The following is a 24,792-nucleotide window of genomic DNA, read 5'->3' as shown; positions in this document are numbered from 1 at the left end:
GGTTCCTGACTTCCCTGAACAGTTGCATATCGCGGGGGCTCTTCGATGCTATTGCAGTTCGCCACAGGATGTTTTTGTGCTGGTCGAGGGCAGTCAGGTCTGGAGTGAACCAAGGGCTATATCTGTTCTTGGTTCTGCATTTTTTGAACGGAGCATGCTTGTCTAATATGGTGAGGAAGTAACTTTTAAAGAATGACCAGGCATCCTCAACTGACGGGATGAGGTCAATATCCTTCCAGGGTACCCGGGCCAGGTCGATTAGAAAGGCCTGCTCGCAGAAGTGTTTTAGGGAGCGTTTGACAGTGATGAGGGGTGGTCGTTTGACCGTGGACCCGTGGCGGATACAGGCAATGAGGCAGTGATCGCTGAGATCTTGATTGAAGACAGCAGAGGTGTATTTGGAGGGCAAGTTGGTCAGGATAATGTCTATTAGGGTGCCCATGTTTACGGATTTAGGGTTGTACCTGGTGGGTTCCTTGATGATTTGTGTGAGATTGAGGGCATCAAGCTTAGATTGTAGGACTGCCGGGGTGTTAAGCATATCCCAGTTTAGGTCACCTAACAGAACAAACTCTGAAGCTAGATGGGGAGCGATCAATTCACAGATGGTGTCCAGGGCACAGCTGGGAGCTGAGGGGGGTTGGTAGCAGGCGGCAACAGTGAGAGACTTATTTCTGGAGAGATTAATTTTTAAAATTAGAAGCTCGAACTGTTTGGGCATAGACTTGGAAAGTATGACAGAACTTTGCAGGCTATCTCTGCAGTAGATTGCAACTCCTCCCCCTTTGGCAGTTCTATCTTGACGGAAAGTGTTATAGTTGGGTATGGAAATCTCAGAGTTTTTGGTGGCCTTCCTAAGCCAGGATTCAGACACGGCAAGGACATCAGGGTTGGCAGAGTGTGCTAAAGCGGTGAGTAAGTAAGAGAGAGAGAGAATGTATGGTAAGAGTAGAGAGAGAGAGAGAGAGAATGTATGGTAAGAGTAGAGAGAGAGAGAGAGAATGTATGGTAAGAGTGGAGGGAGAGAGAGAGAGAATGTACGGTAAGAGTAGAGGGAGAGAGAGAGAGAATGTATGGTAAGAGTAGAGAGGGATAGAGTGAGAGAATGTATGGTAAGAGTAGAGAGTGAGAGAATGTAGGGTAAGAGTAGAGGGATAGAGAGTGAGAGAATGTATGGTAAGAGTAGAGAGGGAGGGAGAGAGAGAGAGAATGAGTGTAAGAGTAGAGAGGGAGGGAGAGAGAGAATGAGTGTAAGAGTAGAGAGGGAGGGAGAGAGAGAATGAGCGTAGGAGTAGAGAGGGAGAGAGAGAATGAGGGGGAGAGAGAGAGAGAATAATACTGAATTATAGAAGAGAACTGGGATCTCCTAACACACACACACAGAGACCTTGAGACTTACTCACGTGACATGAGTTATGTGTGCTCTCCGCCCACTGCCATGTGTGCTGTCTATTAGAGCTGTCTGGTGTGGGCCAGCCTGTTTAATATATCTCCTCGAAGACCTTTACACACATCACACATACTGCATGCCCACATTGACATTTACATGAATCACACTCAAACATTGCACATTTACAAGGTGAAAACCAACCCCAAATATTACACATACCAGTACATGATAGAAACTCTAGAAACATTACATAGATGACATTGCAGCCAGACTCATAGAATCATATTTCCATTAGCATGACTAGGCAAAACAGAACAGCTTATCAGACATAAACGGCCTCTTTCCCCAATAACACAACAACTTCCCCTCTTTCTCTCGCTGTCCTCCTTCCTCTCTCTCTCTCACCTTCCCCTCTGACCCAACTACAAGTTCTCCTTCCTCTCTCTCTCTCACCTTCCCCTCTGACCCAACTACAAGTTCTCCTTCCTCTCTCTCTCACCTTCCCCTCTGCCCCTACTACAAGTTCTCCTTCCTCTCTCTCTCACCTTCCCCTCTGACCCAACTACAAGTTCTCATTCCTCTCTCTCTCTTACCTTCCCCTCTGACCCAACTACAAGTTCTCATTCCTCTCTCTCTCTTACCTTCCCCTCTGCCCCTACTACAAGTTCTCCTTCCTCTCTCTCTCTCTCTCTCTCTCTCTCTCTCTCTCTCTCTCTCTCTCTCTCTCTCTCTCTCTCTCTCTCTCTCTCTCACCTTCCCCTCTGACCCAACTACAAGTTCTCATTCCTCTCTCTCTCTTACCTTCCCCTCTGACCCTACTACAAGTTCTCCTTCCTCTCTCTCTCTCTCTCTCTCTCTCTCTCTCTCTCTCTCTCTCTCTCTCTCTCTCTCTCTCTCTCACCTTCCCCTCTGCCCCTACTACAAGTTCTCCTTCCTCTCTCTCTCTCACCTTCCCCTCTGCCCCTACTACAAGTTCTCCTTCCTCTCTCTCTCTCACCTTCCCCTCTGCCCCTACTACAAGTTCTCCTTCCTCTCTCTCTCACCTTCCCCTCTGACCCAACTACAAGTTCTCATTCCTCTCTCTCTCTTACCTTCCCCTCTGACCCAACTACAAGTTCTCATTCCTCTCTCTCTCTTACCTTCCCCTCTGCCCCTACTACAAGTTCTCCTTCCTCTCTCTCTCTCTCTCTCTCTCTCTCTCTCTCTCCTCTCTCTCTCTCTCTCTCTCTCTCTCTCTCTCTCTCTCTCTCACCTTCCCCTCTGACCCAACTACAAGTTCTCATTCCTCTCTCTCTCTTACCTTCCCCTCTGACCCTACTACAAGTTCTCCTTCCTCTCTCTCTCTCTCTCTCTCTCTCTCTCTCTCTCTCTCTCTCACCTTCCCCTCTGCCCCTACTACAAGTTCTCCTTCCTCTCTCTCTCTCACCTTCCCCTCTGCCCCTACTCAAGTTATCCTTCCTCTCTCTCTCTCACCTTCCCCTCTGCCCCTACTACAAGTTCTCCTTCCTCTCTCTCTCTCACCTTCCCCTCTGACCCAACTACAAGTTCTCCTTCCCCTCCCATCTTCCTCTCTCTCTCTCACCTTCCCCTCTGCCCCTACTCAAGTTATCCTTCCTCTCTCTCTCTCACCTTCCCCTCTGCCCCAACTACAAGTTCTCCTTCCCCTCCCATCTTCCTCTCTCTCTCTCACCTTCCCCTCTGCCCCTACTCAAGTTATCCTTCCTCTCTCTCTCTCACCTTCCCCTCTGACCCAACTACAAGTTCTCCTTCCCCTCCCATCTTCCTCTCTCCCTCCTACGGGCTGTTTTTGTCCTTCTTTTCCCTCTCCAAATGGTGGTGTGAGGTTAAATTCAGAGGAGGCTGGTGGGAGGAGCTTTAGTGTGACGGCCTCATTGTAATGGCTGTATTGGAATCGATGGAACGGTATCAAACACATGGAAACCACACGTTTGACTCGGTTCCATTTATTCCTTTCCAGCCATTACAACGAGCCCGTCCTCCTATAGTTCCTCCCACCAGCCTCCTCTGGTTACATCAGAGCCTAACAACAAACCTCCCTCCCCCCACCACACACACACCGAGCGAGAAAAAGGAGATTAGATGGAGAGAGAGAGTAAGGGATGGTGATAGAGAGAAGGAGAGAGAGAGTAAGGGATGGTGATAGAGAGGTGAGAGAGAGTAAGGGATGGTGATAGAGAGAAGGAGAGAGAGAGTAAGGGATGGTGATAGAGAGAAGGAGAGAGAGAGTAAGGGATGGTGATAGAGAGAAGGAGAGAGAGAGTAAGGGATGGTGATAGAGAGAAGGAGAGAGAGAGTAAGGGATGGTGATAGAGAGAAGGAGAGAGAGAGTAAGGGATGGTGATAGATAGGAGAGAAAGTGAAGTTAGAGTCAAAGAGAGAGGGAGATCATTTACTATGCAGTCAGAAGACAAGACAGATTTTCTTGTTGTCAAGTCATTTTGAAGCCTTGTATTCTCATTGTACTGTTAATCTTTGATTTCAACAAGTCGTATCTAAAATGAATGAACACATTGTCTTAAAACATGAAAGCAGTCAAGGATATCCACTTCCATCAGTTGATGGAGAGAGACAGCGAGATACGTGAGTGATTCGGTTTGGATGAAGCAAATACGCAGCGCTCAAATGCAATCCATTATCATTCAACATCAGCAACATCACAAACAGCACATATAACAGTCAGATTGACAGGAACATGACAATCAGGGATTAGAAGCATGTTGTACGCTGCTCTGAACAGGAACCACTCTGAAAGGCTGTTACAGCTGTCGCTCCACACAGGCTCAGTAAGACTGACAGGTATGGGGAAGTCATCTGTGTTGGATGTTGCAGAGCCAGTTGCAAAGTTACTCAGAGTGTTTTAACCCTTGCTGTGTTAACCATGCAGGTGGAATATCTCGTGTGTGTGTGTGTGTGTGTGTGTGTGTGTGTGTGTGTGTGTGTGTGTGTGTGTGTGTGTGTGTGTGTGTGTGTGAGCGTGCGATGGTCATTTTTCCGTGGGCACAGGCATCACAGGTGAGATTAGGGTCAAGTCTTTGTTCCCCCTGTGGTTGACCCTAAAACTAGTGTTTCACCATCGTATGTCTCTCTCTCTCTCTCCGTCTGTGTCTGTCCATCACTCTGTCTCTCTTTGTTTGTAAGATAGTGTTTCTGATTCTTCCTCTCTGTCAGTCTCTTTCCTTTCCCCTCCAGGACACACCTCTGAGACCTTCCTCCTCTCTTAATCTTAATCCTCTCGAGAAATACACGAAGAAAAAGAAGGAACAGCAGTTCAGAAAACAGCTAATTGAAAAATGCATGGAATCAAATCACTTCTGGAAGAATTGGAACACACTAAACAAACAACAGCACAAAGAGCTATCTATCCAAAATGGAGATGTATGGATAAACCACTTCTCCAATCTTTTCAGTTGTATAACAAAGAACAAAGAACAAACAGCAAAAACATATACATGATAATTTACTAAACTTAGAATCAGCTATTAAAGACTACCAGAACCCACTAGACTCCAACATTTCCTCAGTGACAACAATGTCCTGAGCAAATGTCTAATTGGCTTCTACTGTCTACTGTTTGCAGATGATCTGGTGCTTCTGTCCCCAACCAAGGAGGGCCGACAGCAGCACCTAGATCTTCTGCACAGATTCTGTCAGACTTGGGCCCTGAAAGTGAATCTCAGTAAGACTAAAATAATGATGTTCCAAAAAAGGTCCAGTAGCCAAGACAACAAATGCAAATTCTGTCTAGACACTTGCCCTGGAGCACACAAATAATTACACCTACCTCAACCTAAATATTAACACCACAGGTAACTTCCACGAGGCTGTGAACGATCGAAGAGAAAAAGCAAGAAGGCCTTCTATGCCATTAAAAGGAACATAAAGCATCCCAATACTTCAATCAGTTATCGAACCCATTGCACTCTATGGTTGTAAATTCTGGGGTCCACTCACCAACCAAGAATTCACAAAATGGGACAAACCCAATTGAAATTCTGCATGCAGAATTCTGAAAAAATATACTTTGTGTACAACGCAAAACCCAAAACAATGCATGCAGAGCAGAATTAGGCTACACCCACTAGTTATCAAAGTGCAGAAAGGAGCTGTTAAATTCTACAAACACCTAAAAGGAAGCGATGCCCACACATTACACCACAAAGCCCTCACCTACAGAGAGATGAACCTAGAGAAGAGTCCCCTCAGCCAGCTGGTTCTGGGTCTCTGTTCACAAACTGACCTCACAGAGCCCGAGGACAGAAACGTATTTAGACATAAACAAATGATGAAAAAGCAAAAAGAATCTACCAAAAAAACGGAGAAAATTGGAATGGTATGTGGCCCTAAACAGAGAGTACACAGTGGCAGAATACCTGGCCACGGTGACTGACCCCAAATTAAGAAAATCTTTCACTATGTACAGACTCAGTGAGTATAGCCTTGCTATTGAGAAAGGCCGCCGTAGGCAGACCTGGCTCTCAAGAGAAGACAGGCTATGTGCACACTGGCCACAAAATGAGGTGGAAACTGAGCTGCACTTCCTAACCGCCTGCCAAATGTATGACTACATTAGAGACACATATTTCCCACAGATCACACAGACCCGCAAAGAATTAGAAAACAAATCAAACATGAATAAACTCCCATATCTGTTAGGCGAAATACCACAGTGTGCAGTCACAGCAGCAAGATTTGTGGCCCGTTGCCTTGAGAAAACAGGAACCAGAGGAGCACAAACAACATTGTAAATACAACCTAAATTTATCTGTTCATGTATTTTCCCTTTCATACTTCAACTACTTGCACATTGTTACAACACTGCACTTAGCTAATAATATAACATTTGAAATGTCTATATTATTTAAAAACTTTACATTTGTAATGTCTTTATCCTTTTGGAACTTCTGTGAGTGTAATGTTTGCTGTACATTTTTTGATTGTTTATTTCACTTTTGTCTATTATCTATTTCACTTGCTTTGGCAATGTAAACATATGTCCCATGCCAATAAAGCCCCTTGAATTGAAGTGAATTGAGAGCGAGAGAGACATCACATCTAACTCCTACCTTATTCACCCCCTAGTGGTCACCTTGTGACATCACATCTAACTCCTACCTTATTCACCCCCTAGTGGTCACCTTGTGACATCACATCTAACTCCTACCTTATTCACCCCCTAGTGGTCACCTTGTGACATCACATCTAACTCCTACCTTATTCACCCCCTAGTGGTCACCTTGTGACATCACATCTAACCCCAACCTTCCTCCATCTAGCATCTAGCAGTTCACATTACCCTCTACTGTAAATTGGTTTAGTCTCCACTGTACACAAACACACACACACTTAACACACGTTTAACTGCACAAAATAAATGTCCCCTTTCATTATACACTGAGTGTACAAAACATTAGACATAATGTCTTTCCATGACATGGACTGACCAAGTGAATCTTCCATATTTAACTATGATCCCTTATTGATGTCACCTGTTAAATCCACTTCAGTCAGTGTAGATGAAGGGGAGAAGACAGGATAAAGAATGTTTTTTAAGACTTGAAACAATTAAGACATTGATTGTGTATGAGTGCCATTCAGAGGGTGAATAGGCAAGACAAAATATTTAAGTACCTTTCAATGGGTATGGTAGTAGATGCCAGGCGCACCAGTTTGAGTGTGTCAAGAACTGCAACGCCAGTGGTTTTTTCACACTCAGCAGTTTCCCATGTGTATCAAGAATGGTCCTTCACCCAAAGGACATCCAGCCAACTTGACACAACTGTGGGAAACATTGGACTCAACATGGGCCAGCATCCCTGTCGAATGCTTTCAACACCTTGTAGTCCATGGCTCAACGAATTGAGTCTGTTCTGAGGGCAAAAGGGGGTGCAACTCAATATTAGGAAGGTGTTCCTAATGTTTTGTACACTCAGTGTATATGCACACTCACAGATGTACACACACACACACACACACACACACACACACACACACACACACACACACACACACACACACACACACACACACACACACACACACACACACACACACACACACACACACACACACACACACACACACACACACAACGAGCTGAGAGGGGGAGCCAATGGTCTATATATAGCAACAATACCAGGATTGGACAGATTATAACTGAACTGAAATGTCTGGCCAGTTATTGTATACAGATTTAACTATCCTTCCCCAACCCCTCCATCTCTCTCCACTCCTCTAAAATCTCTCCCTTCCCCTTACATTTCCCGATCCTCTCTTCCTCCATCTCTCTTTCTCTCTCTCTCCTTCCCTCCCTCTGTCCCTCCTGGAATACTAATTTGAGCGTCTCGTCGTCACCTCTGCTCAGCCTTCCATGACTCAAAGCATCTCCTGCTCTTTTTCACTACATCCCCCATCTGCCTCTCTCATGCTCTCTGTCTCCATCTGTCCCTCCCCCCCTCTCTCCCTCCTCTGTCTGCCTTCCTCAGTGTGTGTGAACTTAAGGAAACATGATTGACCATGCCTGCTGCTTGTGCCAGCCCTGCGTCATTTGGCAGACAAACACTTATAGAAACAGAAACAGCCCATCATAAATATATAAACCCTCTAGAAAGGGACAGGAGGTTAGCCTGGGTAGAGAGAAATACATGGAGAGGGAGAGAGTAGGTACACCTATAGCTCATCTCTTGTCAGTGGTACTGTTGACTACTTTATCACTGACCTCAACCCAGAGTCTCTCAGTGTTCACAGTCAGCCTACTGACACCCCTATCAGATCACAGCAAAATCACAGTCTACTTGAACAGAGCAATACTCAAGCATGAGGCATCAAAGCCAAAGGAACTGAATAACATTAAGATATGCTATAGATGGAAGGAATGTAGTGTGGAAACCTACCAAGAAACAATTAGGAAACAACAAATTCAATTCATTTTAGACAACTTCCTGGACAAAATGTTCCACTGTAATAGTGAAGGTATAAACTTGGCAGTAGAAAACCTAAACAGTATATTTGACCTCTCATAAAACGGGAAGAAAATGAACAATGACAAATGGTTTGATGAAGAATGCAAAAACCTAAGAAAGAAATTGAGAAACCTATCCAACCAAAAACATAGAGACCAAGAAAACCTGAGTCTACGCCTTTACTATGGTGAATCCCTAAAACAATACAGAAATACACTACAGATAAAGAAGGAACATCACGTCAGAAATCAGCTCAATGTTATTGAAGAATCCATAGACTCTAACCGCTTCTGGGAAAATTGGAACACACTAAACAAACAACAACACAAATAATTATCTATCCATAATGGAGATGTATGGATAAACCACTTCTCTAATCTTTTTGGCCCTATAACAAAGAACAAACAGCAAAAACATATACATGATCAAATACAAATCTTAGAATCAGCTATAAAAGACTACCAGCACCCACTCGATTCTCCAATAACATTGAATGAACTACAGCACCAAATACAAACCCTCCAACCCAAAAAGGGCTTTGGGGTTGATGGTATCCTAAATTAAATTATAAAATATACAGACCACAAATTCCAATTGGCTATACTTAAACTCTTTAACATCATCCTTAGCTCTGGCATCTTCCCCAATATTTGGAACTGAGGACAGATCACCCCAATCCACAAAAGTGGAGAGAAATTTGACACCCAATAACTACCGTGGGATATGCGTCAACAGCAACCTTGGGAAAATCCTCTGCATTATCATTAACAGCAGACTCATACAATTCCTCAGTGAAAACAATGTTTAACAAGTCAGCTAAGAACAAATTGTTCTTTACAATGATGGCCTACCCCGGCCAAACCCTAACCCGGACGACGCTGGGGTAATTGTGCGGGACTACCAATCACGGCCAGTTGTGATACAGCCTGGAATCAAACCAGGTCTGTAGTGATGCCTCTAGCACTGAGATGCAGTGCTTTAGACCGCTGTGCCACTAGGGAGCCCAGTAAATCTCAATAAGACAAAAATAATGGTGTTCCAAAAAAGGTCCATTTGCCAGGACCACAAATACAAATTCCATCTAGACACCATTGCCCTAGAACACACAAAAAACGATACATACCTCGGCCTAAACATCAGTGCCACAGCTAACTTCCACAAAGCTGCGAACGAGCTGAGAGACAAGGTAAAAGGAACATAAAATTCGACACACCAATTAGGATCTGGCTAAAAATACTTGAATCAGTTATAGAACCCATTGCCCTTTTTGGTTGTGAGGTCTGGGGTCCGCTCACCAACCAAGAATTCACAAAATGTGACAAACAACAAATTGAGACTCTGCATGCAGCATTTTGATAAAATATCCTCTGTGTATAACGTAAAACACCAAATAATGCATGCTGAGCAGAATTAGGCCGATACCCGCTAATGATCAAAATCCAGAAAAGAGCCGTTAAATTCTACAACCACCTAAAAGGAAGTGATTCCCAAACCTTCCATAACAAAGCCATCACCTACAGAGAGATGAACCTGGAGAAGAGTCCCCTAAGCAAACAGACCCCACAGAGCCCTAAGACAGCAACACAATTAGACCCAACCAAATATAATTACTTGACGCTGGAAAGAATTAACAAAAAAACAGAGCAAACTAGAATGCTATTTGGCCCTAAACAGAGAGTACACAGTGGCAGAATACCTGACGACCGTGACTGACCCAAACGTAAGGAAAGCTTTGACTATGTACAGACTCAGTGAGCATAGCCTTGCTATTGAGAGAGGCTGCCGTAGGCAGACATGGCTCTCAAGAGAAGACCGGCTATGTGCTCACTGCCCACAAAATGAGGTGGAAACTGAGCTGCACTTCCTAACCTCCTGCCAAATGTATGACCATATTAGAGACACATATTTCCCTCAGATTACAAAGATCCACAAAGAATTAGAAAACAAACCCAATTTTGACAAACTCCCATATCTACTGGGTGAAATTCCACAGTGTGCCATCATAGCAGCAATATTTGTGACCTGTTGCCACAAGAAAAGGTCAGTGAAGAACAAACACCATTGTAAATACAACCCATATTTATGTTTATTTATTTTCCCTTTTGTACTTTAACTATTTGCACATCATTACAACACTGTATATAGACATAATGACATTTGAAATGTCTTTATTATTTTGGAACTTCTGTGAGTTTAATGTATAATGTTAATTTGTATTGTTTATTTCACTTTTGTTTATTATCTACTTCACTTGCTTTGGCAATGTTAACATATGTTTCCCATGCCAATAAAGCCCTTAAATTGAAATTGAATTGATAGGGGCTTTAGATTTGTTGGGAGGTGTATGCAGGTCAGATGAGATGAGAGAGATAGATGGGTGCAGATAATGAGGCCACTCCTCTCATTGTTTTTGTCACCAGGAAAGAGGGGGGTGGAGGGGAGGGGAAGAGGGAGAGAGAGGGGGATGGTAAGAGGAGGAGAGGGAGGGAAAAATAGAGAGGTGGAGGGAGAGAGAATAAATGGAGAGAATACAGAGAGAGCTAAATCAAGAGAGAGAAGGAGGGAGATGAGAGAGAGATGACAGAGAATAGGATCGATGGAGAGAGGGATGACACAGAGCAAAGGCTTTGGAGAGCTTTGATGCTGAAGGAATACCCTCCTGTGTTTTGTCATGATTCTTCAATATTCGGCCTGTGTGTGTGTGTTATTTGAGAGCTCAGTGTGAGCGTGACAGAGAGAGGGGGAGAGAAGGATGGTTAGAGGGGCTGGGAAACCGCTGCAGTGCATTGTTGGGCAGCTTGCGCACAGGAGAGGGAGACAGAGAGAGAACCCCATTTTAGAGCTCCAATATTACAGCAGTGCAGTTATATCCACAACAATGACAACAATGGCAAAGCCCACCACTCAGTCCCCTGCTATTGAACCTCTAATCGTATGGCTACAAGCCACAGCATTAAACACACTGCCATTCACAGGCTAATGGACAAGAGTACTGCCTGTCAATAATATGATGCTTCCCTTTCCTATTAGCCTGATTTCCCAATCACCATATCTCTTGGATTTCACTACAGATATAATACAATTATGGTAGTAATAATAATAATGTTAACAATGTCAACACATGTTGATGATAATAATAGTAATAATACAAGTTATAGTTATAGCAATAATAATAATAATAATAATAAAAATGATAATAATATCACTCTTCCATATTTAACTAAAAGCTGTCTCCCTCAGTCATACTAACTTACTAGCGGGATCGTATAAGACTCTCACTGCACTGGTAAAGAGAGAGGGAGAGAGACTGAGCGAGCAAGCGCAGAAGAGAGAGACAGCCAGAAAGGGAGAGAGAGACAGTGTGCAGGAGAGCGAGTGAGAGCGAAGCGAAGCGAGCAAGAGAGAGAAGCGCGAGAGAGAGAATGTATGGTGTCAGGGTAACACTTCCTTGCTTGTATCCAGGGCCTTTGTGAATACACCATGGGATGCATCGGCTCACGGAGACTCAGTAAGACCTGCTATTCTTCCCTTATGGCTGGGGGCTGTGCTTGTGGCTGGGGCTGTGGCTGGGGCTGGGGTTGGGGCTTGGGGCTTGGGTGGGGGGACAGGGGTCCTGCTTGCTGCTGTTCCGTGTGTGTGTGTGTGTGTGTGTGTGTCTGTCTGTGTGTGTGTGTGTGTGAATAGGCTGTGAGGACCGCGGGATGAAGAAGGGGGTGGATGGTAACCACGTCATTGTTTAGATAGGGCTTGACAATTCACGTTTGGCCAAGATGTCAGAGACAATATGTGTTAAAATGTGCTGCTGAGTGTGTGCATTCTCCCTCCCTCCATCCCACCCTCGTCTCCTATCTTGATTCAGGATGATGCCTGGCAGAGTATATGTGTGTCTGGGAGGGAAAGAGAGAGAAGGATGGAGAGGAGTAGACAGGGGAGACGGGGGAGGCAGATTGAAAATGCTATGATAGTTGCTGTTCACAGAGAGGGGGAGATAGATAAAGGAAGAGAAGGAGAGGGAGAGATAGATGAAAGAGAGGGAAAGATGGATGAAGCAAGAGAAGGAGAGGGAAAAAAGAGGGGAATATTCTACTGTGTAGTGTAGTATTATGTGTATAAATAGAGAGAGAGAGAAAGAGAGATGAGGTGGGCTGGAGGGAGAGAGGCAGGCAGAGAGAGGGAAGACATGCTGAATTGTATTGCAGGCAAAGAGGAGGGGAGATGGAGGGAGGGGTTGAGATGGAGAGGGAGGGGAATATGTGAGGGAAAGAGTGTATGGGATTGCATGGAGGGCTATTCAGGTTGGGATTGTCCTGGACAATACCCATCTGTGACACTTTAGGTAAATCAACGTCAGGACTGCTGAGGAGTCAGGGTGGGGTGGGGGGGCGAGGTAGTAAATAAAAATGCATACGATTAAAGGTAAACACACCTCAGAAATCATATAATGTATGTACAGAATGAGCATATGAAATTATTAATATGTACAGTAGCGTCTTCAACAGGAAACATCAACAACAAGTGGATTGTGATATGTTACAGAAAAACAGAGGAGGACGTCCCAGTAGTCTATAGATGATGACTGCATTGGTCTGTTCTGTGTGTAAAATGTGTACATCGGGTTTACTTTGGATTTAAATATAGGCCTAAAGTACTTAGGTAAAGTGCATTGTGAAATATTTGTCATCCACTTTGTACAATCACAAACGAATGTTCAATACATAATGATTCATGAACACTCAATACAGCATGGCCGGTGACACTTTGCTTCTTGAAAGTCCAATCGTTTGAAAACTTGGACTGTATCAACAGTGGACTACTGAAAAGAATACCAAAATGTCGTTTTTGAGTGGATTTTCCCTTTAAGCAAAAACCTCTAGACACACTGGAGGCTACTTACTTGAAGTGATATAAGTACTGTAGTAGCCTTTCTCAGCACTGAGGTACAGTACCTAGTAGTTTTAAATGGCTGAAGGACACAGGCAGGTTAGAGGTGAACAAGGATGGGATCAATTCCATTTAAATTCAGCAGGAAATTACTTGAAATCCAGTTAACAAATTTAAAGCTGCCCACTTTTATCACTATTTCACCTGCCTGAACTGAAATGGAATTGACCCCAGCTGTGGCATTGAGGTCAGCAGTGTGACATGGTGGTGAGTGAGTGAGTGAGGGAGGGAGGGAGGGAGGTGCCCCCCCCCCCCCCCCCTTAAAAATAACTGCTAACTCTAGATAACAACACATGAAGTATCCAAAGGATGAACGACATTGTAGAATGAGTTGATGTCTAGAATGTAATCCAGCTGGCAGCGGGTGTGAGGTGAATAGTGAAGCCATGATAACTGTGTTATACTAGCGCTATACACATAGAATTAGGAGTTTGATTATTAACTAGTGATTGAATTGTATCTCCATGGAAATACAGTTGAAGTCGGGAGTTGACATACACTTAGGTTGGAGTCATTAAAACTCATTTTTCAACCACTCCACAAATTTCTTGTTAACAAACTATAGTTTGGCAGTCGGTTAGGACATCTACTTTGTGCATGACACAAATAAGTTTCCCAACAATTGTTTACAGACAGATTATTTCACTTATAATTCACTGTATCACAACTCCAGTGGGTCAGAAGTTTACGTACACTAAGTTGACTGCCTTTAAACAGCTTAAAAAATTCCAGAAAATGATGTCATGGCTTTAGAAACTTCTGATAGGCTAATTGATATCATTTGACTCAATTGAAGGTGTATCTGTGGATGTATTTCAAGGCCTACCTTCAAACGCAGTGCCTCCTTGCTTGACATCATGGGAAAATCAAAAGAAATCAGCTAAGACCTCAGAAAATGATTGTAGACTTCCACAAGTCTGGTTCATCCATGGGCGCAATTTCCAAATGCCTGAAGGTACCACATTCATTTGTACAAACAATAGTACGCAAGTATAAACACCATGGGACCATGCAGCCGTAATAACGTCTCCTAGAGATGAAAGTACTTTGGTGCGAAAAGTGCAAATCAATCCCAAAGGACCTTGTGAAGATGCTGGAGGAAACAGGTACAAAAGTATCTATATCCACAGTATAACGAGTCCTATATCGACATAACCTGAAAGGCCGCTCAGCAAGGAAGAAGCAACTGCTCCAAAACCGCCATAAGAAAGCCAGACTATGGTTTGCAACTGCACATGGGGACAAAGATCGTGCTTTTTGGAGAAATATCCTCTGGTCTGATGAAACAAAAATAGTACTGTTTGGCCATAATGACCATCGTTATGTTTGGAGAAAAAAGGGGGACACTTGCAAGCCGAAGAACACCATCCCAAACGTGAAGCACGGGGGTGGCAGCATCATTTTGTGGGGGTGCTTTGCTGCAGGAGGGACTGGTGCACTTCACAAAATAGATGGCGTCATGAGGTATGAAAATTATGTTGATTTATTGAAGCAACATCTCAGTCAGGAAGTTAAAGCTTGGTCGCAAATGGGTATTCCAAATGAACATTGACCCCAAGCATACTTCCAAAGTTGTGGCAAAATGGCTTAAGGACAACAAAGTCAAGGTATTAGAGTGGCCATCACAAAGCCCTGACCTCAATCCTATAGAACATTTGTGGGCAGAACTGAAAAAGCGTGTGCGAGCAAGGAGGCCTACAAACCTGACTCAGTTACACCAGCTCTGTCAGGAGGAATGGGCCAAAATTCACCCAACTTATTGTGGGGAGCTTGTGCAAGGCTACCTGAAACGTTTGACCCAAGTTCAACAATTTAAAGGCAATGCTACCAAATACTAATTGAGTGTATGTTAACTTCTGACCCACTGGGAATGTGTTAAAAGAAATAAAAGCTGAAATAAATCATCTTCTACTATTAGTCTGACATTTCACATTCTTAAAATAAAGTGGTGATCCTAAATTACCTAAAACAGGGATTTTTTACAAGGATTATATGTCAGGAATTGTGAAAAACTGAGTTTAAATGTATTTGGCTAAGGTGTATGTAAACTTCCGACTTCAACTGTACAGGCCAGGGCACCTATTTAGACATGAGACACAAGATGACTTCCAGTGAAGTAATGGATGGTGTTATTACTCGTTATTGTGAAACGTCATACAGACACGGGAAAAAGAGTGAATGTAGGCATGGTGGTGAATATTGATGTGTTCCACAGCATAGCCATAAAGAGGTTAGAAATAAATACTGGAGTGGTACACTTTCTATAAGTAGTCCCTAGTGGTTTGATTCTTAAAACAGAATCGTTCTTAAAAGTCAAGCATGTTTTAACCAAGGCAATGTTTCTGTCCTACGATTTTGACCACCATGGTGACTGAATATAGGCTAGGGTTCTTCTAAGCTGTTGTTTAACACTTGATTTAGTGAAGAAGTGAGTGTGTGCTGCTGATACTGCAGTGTAAAGAGCTGGAGAGAGCAGCGTGGTGTGTAGGTCTGCCTGCCTGGGTGGGGCAGCAGTGCTTGTCCTGGGTGAGAATGGGTTTAGTGTCCAGTATTGATCAGTCTTCTCAGCTGCAGTCCTCCCTGCCAACCACAGATCAACAGGAGGAGGCAGAGGAATACAATATCTACACACTGGAGTAAGACCAGAGTATCTACACACTGGAGTAAGACAGAGTATCTACACACTGGAGTAAGACAGAGTATCTACACACTGGAGTAAGACAGAGTATCTACACACTGGAGTAAGACTAGAGCATCGACACACTGGACTACGACTAGAGTATCTACACACTGGAGTAAGACAGAGTATCTACACACTGGAGTAAGACTAGAGTATCTACACACTGGAGTAAGACCAGAGTATTTACACACTGGACTAAGACCAGATTATCTACACACGGGAGTAAAACAGAGTATCTACACACTGGAGTAAGACCAGAGTATCTACACACTGGACTAAGACCAGATTATCTACACACGGGAGTAAAACAGATTATCTACACACTGGACTAAGACCAGAATATCTACACACTGGACTAAAACTAGGGTATCTACACACTGGACTAAGACCAGAGTATCTACACACTGGACTAAAACTAGAGCATCGACACACTGGACTAAGACCAGAATATCTACACACTGGACTAAGACTAGGGTATTTACACACTGGACTAAGACCAGAGTATCTACACACTGGAGTAAGACTAGGGTATCTACACACTGGAGTAAAACCAGATTATCTACACACTGGACTAAGACTAGGGTATTTACACACTGGACTAAGACCAGAGTATCTACACACTGGAGTAAGACTAGGGTATCTACACACTGGAGTAAAACCAGATTATCTACACACTGGACTAAGACCAGAGTATCTACACACTGGACTAAGATCAGAGTATCTACACACTGGAGTAAGACCAGAGTATCTACACACTGGAGTAAGACAAGGGTATCTACACACTGGACTAAGACCAGAGTATCTATACACTGGAGTAAGACTAGAGTATCTACACACTGGAGTAAGACAAGGGTATCTACACACTGGACTAAGACCAGAGTATCTACACACTGGACTAAAACCAGATTATCTACAAACTGGAGTAAAACCAGATTATCTACAAACTGGAGAAAGACTAGGGTATCTACACAGTGGACAAAGACTAGTGTTTCGACACACTGGAGCAAGGCTCATGCAGATCTGTATGTGTAACACTATAGCTTCCGTCCCTCTCCTCGCCCCTACCTGGGCAAGAACCAGGGACCCTCTCCACATATCGAAAACAGCCACCCTCGAAGCATCGTTACTCATTGCTCCGCAAAAGCCGGGGCCTTTGACTTAATGGTCTCAGAGCGAGTGACGTCACCGATTGAAACGCTATTAGTGCGCATCCCGCTAACTAGCTACCCATTTCACATCGGTTACATATGCAATGTCAGTTCTTAGTAAGCACCTGAAAAATAGCCTGCTAACTGCTTGACTATTCTGTACCACCAGTGGTGTTGATTACTACAGTATATCACATCACTATTCTGTACCACCAGTGGCGTTGATTCGTACAGTATACCTCATCACTGTTCTGTACAACCAGTGGTGTTAATTCCTATACCTCATCACTATTCTGTACAACCAGGGGTGTTGATTCCTACAGTATACCTCAACACTATTCTGTACAACCAGTGGTGTTGATTCCTATACCTCATCACTATTCTGTACAACCAGGGGTGTTGATTCCTACAGTATACCTCATCACTATTCTGTACAACCAGTGGTGTTGATTCCTATACCTCATCACTATTCTGTACAACCAGTGGTGTTGATTCCTATACCTCATCACTATTCTGTACCACCAGTGGTGTTGATTACTACAGTATATCACATCACTATTCTGTACAACCAGTGGTGTTGATACCTACAGTATACCTCATCACTATTCTGTACAACCAGTGGTGTTGATACCTACAGTATACCTCATCACTATTCTGTACCACCAGTGGTGTTGATACCTACAGTATACCTCATCACTATTCTGTACCACCAGTGGTGTTGATACCTACAGTATACCTCATCACTATTCTGTACCACCAGTGGTGTTGATACCTACAGTATACCACATCACTATTCTGTACAACCAGTGGTGTTGATTCCTACAGTATACCTCATCACTATTCTGTACCACCAGTGGTGTTGATACCTACAGTATACCTCATCACTATTCTGTACAACCAGTGGTGTTGATTCCTACAGTATATCACATCACTATTCTGTACCACCAGTGGTGTTGATTCCTACAGTATACCACATCACTATTCTGTACCACCAGTGGTGTTGATTCCTACAGTATATCACATCACTATTCTGTATCACCAGTGGTGTTGATTCCTACAGTATACCTCATCACTATTCTGTACAACCAGTGGTGTTGATACCTACATAACTATACTCTACCACCAGTGGTGTTGATACCTACAGTATACCACATCACTATACTCTACCACCAGTGGTGTTGATACCTACAGTATACCATATCACTATACTATACCACCAGTGGTGTTGATACCTACAGTATACCACATCACTATTCTGTACCACATCACTATACTATACCCCCAGTGGTGTTGTTACCTACAGTATACCACATAATCATTCTGTACCACATCACTATTCTGTATCACCAGTGGTGTTGATACCTACAGTATACCACATCACTATTCTGTACCACCAGTGGTGTTGATTCCTACAGTATACCACATCACTATTCTGTACCGCCAGTGGTGTTGTTACCTACAGTATACCACATAACTATACTATACAACCAGTGGTGTTGATACCTACAGTATACCACATCACTATTCTGTACCACATCACTATTCTGTACCACCAGTGGTGTTGATTCCTACAGTATACCACATCACTATTCTGTACCAACAGTGGTGTTGTTACCTACAGTATACCACATCACTATACTATACCAACAGTGGTGTTGTTACCTACAGTATACCACATCAATATACTATACCAACCAGTGGTGTATGTTACCTACAGTATACCACATCACTATTCTGTACCACATCATTATTCTATACTACATCACTATACTATACAACCAGTGGTGTTGATACCTACAGTATACCTCATCACTATTCTGTACAACCAGTGGTGTTGATACCTACAGTATACCACATCACTATACTATACAACCAGTGGTGTTGATACCTACAGCATCCCTCATCACTATTCTGTACCACATCACTATTCTGTACCACCAGTGGTGTTGTTACCTACAGTACACCTCATCACTATTCTGTACCAACAGTGGTGTTGTTACCTACAGTATACCTCATCACTATTCTGTACCAACAGTGGTGTTGTTACCTACAGTATACCTCATCACTATTCTGTACCACATCACTATTCTGTACCACATCATTATTCTATACCACATCACTATACTATACAACCAGTGGTGTTGTTACCTACAGTATATCACATCACTATTCTGTACCATATCACTATTCTGTACCACATCATTATTCTGTACCACATCACTATTCTGTACCACATCACTATTCTGTACCACATCATTATTCTGTACCACATCACTATTCTGTACCACATCACTATTCTGTACCACATCATTATTCTATACCACATCACTATACTATACAACCAGTGGTGTTGTTAACTACAGTGTACCACATCACTATTCTGTACCAACAGTGGTGTTGTTACCTACAGTATACCACATCACTATTCTGTACCACATCACTATTCTGTATCACCAGTGGTGTTGATACCTACAGTATACCACATCACTATTCTGTACCACATCACTATTCTGTATCACCAGTGGTGTTGATTCCTACAGTATACCTCATCACTATTCTCTACCACATCACTATTCTGTATCACCAGTGGTGTTGTTACCTACAGTATACCTCATCACTATTCTGTACCACATCACTATTCTGTACCACCAGTGGTGTTGATTCCTACAGTATACCTCATCACTATTCTGTACCACATCACTATTCTGTATCACCAGTGGTGTTGATTCCTACAGTATACAACATCACTATACTATACCAACAGTGGCGTTGATACCTACAGTATACCACATCACTATTCTGTACCACCAGTGGTGTTGATACCTACAGTATACCACATCACTATTCTGTACCACCAGTGGTGTTGATTCCTATACCTCATCACTATTCTGTACAACCAGGGGTGTTGATTCCTACAGTATACCTCATCACTATTCTGTACAACCAGTGGTGTTGATTCCTATACCTCATCACTATTCTGTACCACCAGTGGTGTTGATTACTACAGTATATCACATCACTATTCTGTACAACCAGTGGTGTTGATACCTACAGTATACCTCATCACTATTCTGTACAACCAGTGGTGTTGATACCTACAGTATACCTCATCACTATTCTGTACCACCAGTGGTGTTGATACCTACAGTATACCTCATCACTATTCTGTACCACCAGTGGTGTTGATACCTACAGTATACCTCATCACTATTCTGTACCACCAGTGGTATTGTTACCTACAGTATACCTCATCACTATTCTGTACCACCAGTGGTGTTGATACCTACAGTATACCACATCACTATTCTGTACAACCAGTGGTGTTGATTCCTACAGTATACCTCATCACTATTCTGTACCACCAGTGGTGTTGATACCTACAGTATACCTCATCACTATTCTGTACAACCAGTGGTGTTGATTCCTACAGTATATCACATCACTATTCTGTACCACCAGTGGTGTTGATTCCTACAGTATACCACATCACTATTCTGTACCACCAGTGGTGTTGATTCCTACAGTATATCACATCACTATTCTGTATCACCAGTGGTGTTGATTCCTACAGTATACCTCATCACTATTCTGTACAACCAGTGGTGTTGATACCTACATAACTATACTCTACCACCAGTGGTGTTGATACCTACAGTATACCACATCACTATACTCTACCACCAGTGGTGTTGATACCTACAGTATACCATATCACTATACTATACCACCAGTGGTGTTGATACCTACAGTATACCACATCACTATTCTGTACCACATCACTATACTATACCCCCAGTGGTGTTGTTACCTACAGTATACCACATAATCATTCTGTACCACATCACTATTCTGTATCACCAGTGGTGTTGATACCTACAGTATACCACATCACTATTCTGTACCACCAGTGGTGTTGATTCCTACAGTATACCACATCACTATTCTGTACCGCCAGTGGTGTTGTTACCTACAGTATACCACATAACTATACTATACAACCAGTGGTGTTGATACCTACAGTATACCACATCACAATTCTGTACCACATCACTATTCTGTACCACCAGTGGTGTTGATTCCTACAGTATACCTCATCACTATTCTGTACCACATCATTATTCTATACCACATCATTATTCTATACCACATCACTATACTATACAACCAGTGGTGTTGATACCTACAGTATACCACATCACTATACTATACAACCAGTGGTGTTGATACCTACAGTATCCCTCATCACTATTCTGTACCACATCACTATTCTGTACCACCAGTGGTGTTGTTACCTACAGTACACCTCATCACTATTCTGTACCAACAGTGGTGTTGTTACCTACAGTATACCTCATCACTATTCTGTACCACCAGTGGTGTTGTTACCTACAGTACACCTCATCACTATTCTGTACCAACAGTGGTGTTGTTACCTACAGTACACCTCATCACTATTCTGTACCACCAGTGGTGTTGTTACCTACAGTACACCTCATCACTATTCTGTACCACATCACTATTCTGTACCACATCATTATTCTATACCACATCACTATACTATACAACCAGTGGTGTTGTTAACTACAGTATATCACATCACTATTCTGTACAGCCAGTGGTGTTGATACCTACAGTATACCACATCACTATTCTGTACCACATCACTATTCTGTATCACCAGTGGTGTTGATTCCTACAGTATACCTCATCACTATTCTCTACCACATCACTATTCTGTATCACCAGTGGTGTTGTTACCTACAGTATACCTCATCACTATTCTGTACCACATCACTATTCTGTACCACCAGTGGTGTTGATTCCTACAGTATACCTCATCACTATTCTCTACCACATCACTATTCTGTATCACCAGTGGTGTTGTTACCTACAGTATACCTCATCACTATTCTGTACCACATCACTATACTATACCCCCAGTGGTGTTGTTACCTACAGTATACCACATCACTATTCTGTACCACATCACTATTCTGTACCACCAGTGGTGTTGATTCCTACAGTATACCTCATCACTATTCTGTACCACATCACTATTCTGTATCACCAGTGGTGTTGTTAACTACAGTATATCACATCACTATTCTGTACCACATCACTATTCTGTATCACCAGTGGTGTTGTTACCTACAGTATACCTCATCACTATTCTGTACCACATCACTATTCTGTATCACCAGTGGTGTTGTTACCTACAGTATACCTCATCACTATTCTGTACCACCAGTGGTGTTGATTCCTACAGTATATCACATCACTATTCTGTATCACCAGTGGTGTTGATTCCTACAGTATACCTCATCACTATTCTGTACAACCAGTGGTGTTGATACCTACATAACTATACTCTACCACCAGTGGTGTTGATACCTACAGTATACCACATCACTATACTCTACCACCAGTGGTGTTGATACCTACAGTATACCATATCACTATACTATACCACCAGTGGTGTTGATACCTACAGTATACCACATCACTATTCTGTACCACATCACTATACTATACCCCCAGTGGTGTTGTTACCTACAGTATACCACATAATCATTCTGTACCACATCACTATTCTGTATCACCAGTGGTGTTGATACCTACAGTATACCACATCACTATTCTGTACCACCAGTGGTGTTGATTCCTACAGTATACCACATCACTATTCTGTACCGCCAGTGGTGTTGTTACCTACAGTATACCACATAACTATACTATACAACCAGTGGTGTTGATACCTACAGTATACCACATCACAATTCTGTACCACATCACTATTCTGTACCACCAGTGGTGTTGATTCCTACAGTATACCTCATCACTATTCTGTACCACATCATTATTCTATACCACATCATTATTCTATACCACATCACTATACTATACAACCAGTGGTGTTGATACCTACAGTATACCACATCACTATACTATACAACCAGTGGTGTTGATACCTACAGTATCCCTCATCACTATTCTGTACCACATCACTATTCTGTACCACCAGTGGTGTTGTTACCTACAGTACACCTCATCACTATTCTGTACCAACAGTGGTGTTGTTACCTACAGTATACCTCATCACTATTCTGTACCACCAGTGGTGTTGTTACCTACAGTACACCTCATCACTATTCTGTACCAACAGTGGTGTTGTTACCTACAGTACACCTCATCACTATTCTGTACCACCAGTGGTGTTGTTACCTACAGTACACCTCATCACTATTCTGTACCACATCACTATTCTGTACCACATCATTATTCTATACCACATCACTATACTATACAACCAGTGGTGTTGTTAACTACAGTATATCACATCACTATTCTGTACAGCCAGTGGTGTTGATACCTACAGTATACCACATCACTATTCTGTACCACATCACTATTCTGTATCACCAGTGGTGTTGATTCCTACAGTATACCTCATCACTATTCTCTACCACATCACTATTCTGTATCACCAGTGGTGTTGTTACCTACAGTATACCTCATCACTATTCTGTACCACATCACTATTCTGTACCACCAGTGGTGTTGATTCCTACAGTATACCTCATCACTATTCTCTACCACATCACTATTCTGTATCACCAGTGGTGTTGTTACCTACAGTATACCTCATCACTATTCTGTACCACATCACTATACTATACCCCCAGTGGTGTTGTTACCTACAGTATACCACATCACTATTCTGTACCACATCACTATTCTGTACCACCAGTGGTGTTGATTCCTACAGTATACCTCATCACTATTCTGTACCACATCACTATTCTGTATCACCAGTGGTGTTGTTAACTACAGTATATCACATCACTATTCTGTACCACATCACTATTCTGTATCACCAGTGGTGTTGTTACCTACAGTATACCTCATCACTATTCTGTACCACATCACTATTCTGTATCACCAGTGGTGTTGTTACCTACAGTATACCTCATCACTATTCTGTACCACCAGTGGTGTTGATTCCTATACCACATCACTATTCTGTACCACATCACTATTCTGTATCACCAGTGGTGTTGATTCCTACAGTATACAACATCACTATACTATACCAACAGTGGCGTTGATACCTACAGTATACCACATCACTATTCTGTACCACCAGTGGTGTTGATACCTACAGTATACAACATCACTATACTATACCAACAGTGGCGTTGATACCTACAGTATACCACATCATCATTCTGTACCACATTACTATTCTGTATCACCAGTGGTGTTGATTCCTACAGTATACAACATCACTATACTATACCAACAGTGGCGTTGATACCTACAGTATACCACATCATCATTCTGTACCACATTACTATTCTGTATCACCAGTGGTGTTGTTACCTACAGAATACCTCATCACTATACTATACCACCAGTGGTGTTGATACCTACAGTATACCACATCACTATTCTGTATCACAAGTGGTGTTGATTCCTACAGTATACCACATAACTATTCTGTACCACCAGTGGTGTTGTTACCTACAGTATACCACATCACTATTCTGTACCACCAGTGGTGTTGTTACCTACAGTATATCACATCACTATTCTGTACCACCAGTGGTGTTGATATCTACAGTATACCACATCAATATTCTGTACCACCAGTGG

The 24,792-nt window shown here is 42.7% G+C and overlaps 1 protein-coding gene across 4 annotated transcripts in view; it reads left to right on the top strand.

The window, feature by feature from the left end:
- Nucleotides 1-11,687: 11,687 nt before the first annotated feature.
- LOC129857200 (uncharacterized) overlaps nt 11,688-24,792 on the top strand; it is a 46,513-nt gene continuing 33,408 nt past the window's right edge. For 2 of the 4 annotated variants that reach the window (XM_055925222.1, XM_055925220.1), the window contains exon 1: nt 11,688-11,878. In XM_055925222.1, the coding sequence (XP_055781197.1) occupies nt 11,856-11,878 (23 nt within the window). In that variant the 5' untranslated portion in view covers nt 11,688-11,855. The remainder of the gene's footprint in view (nt 11,879-24,792) is intronic. The other 2 variants (XM_055925221.1, XM_055925219.1) reach the window with 1 other exon arrangement.

This window comes from Salvelinus fontinalis, chromosome 6, assembly GCF_029448725.1.
Source record: "Salvelinus fontinalis isolate EN_2023a chromosome 6, ASM2944872v1, whole genome shotgun sequence".
NCBI classification, from domain to species: Eukaryota; Metazoa; Chordata; class Actinopteri; order Salmoniformes; family Salmonidae; genus Salvelinus; species Salvelinus fontinalis.
This window is presented reverse-complemented; position numbering and strand designations above follow the sequence as displayed.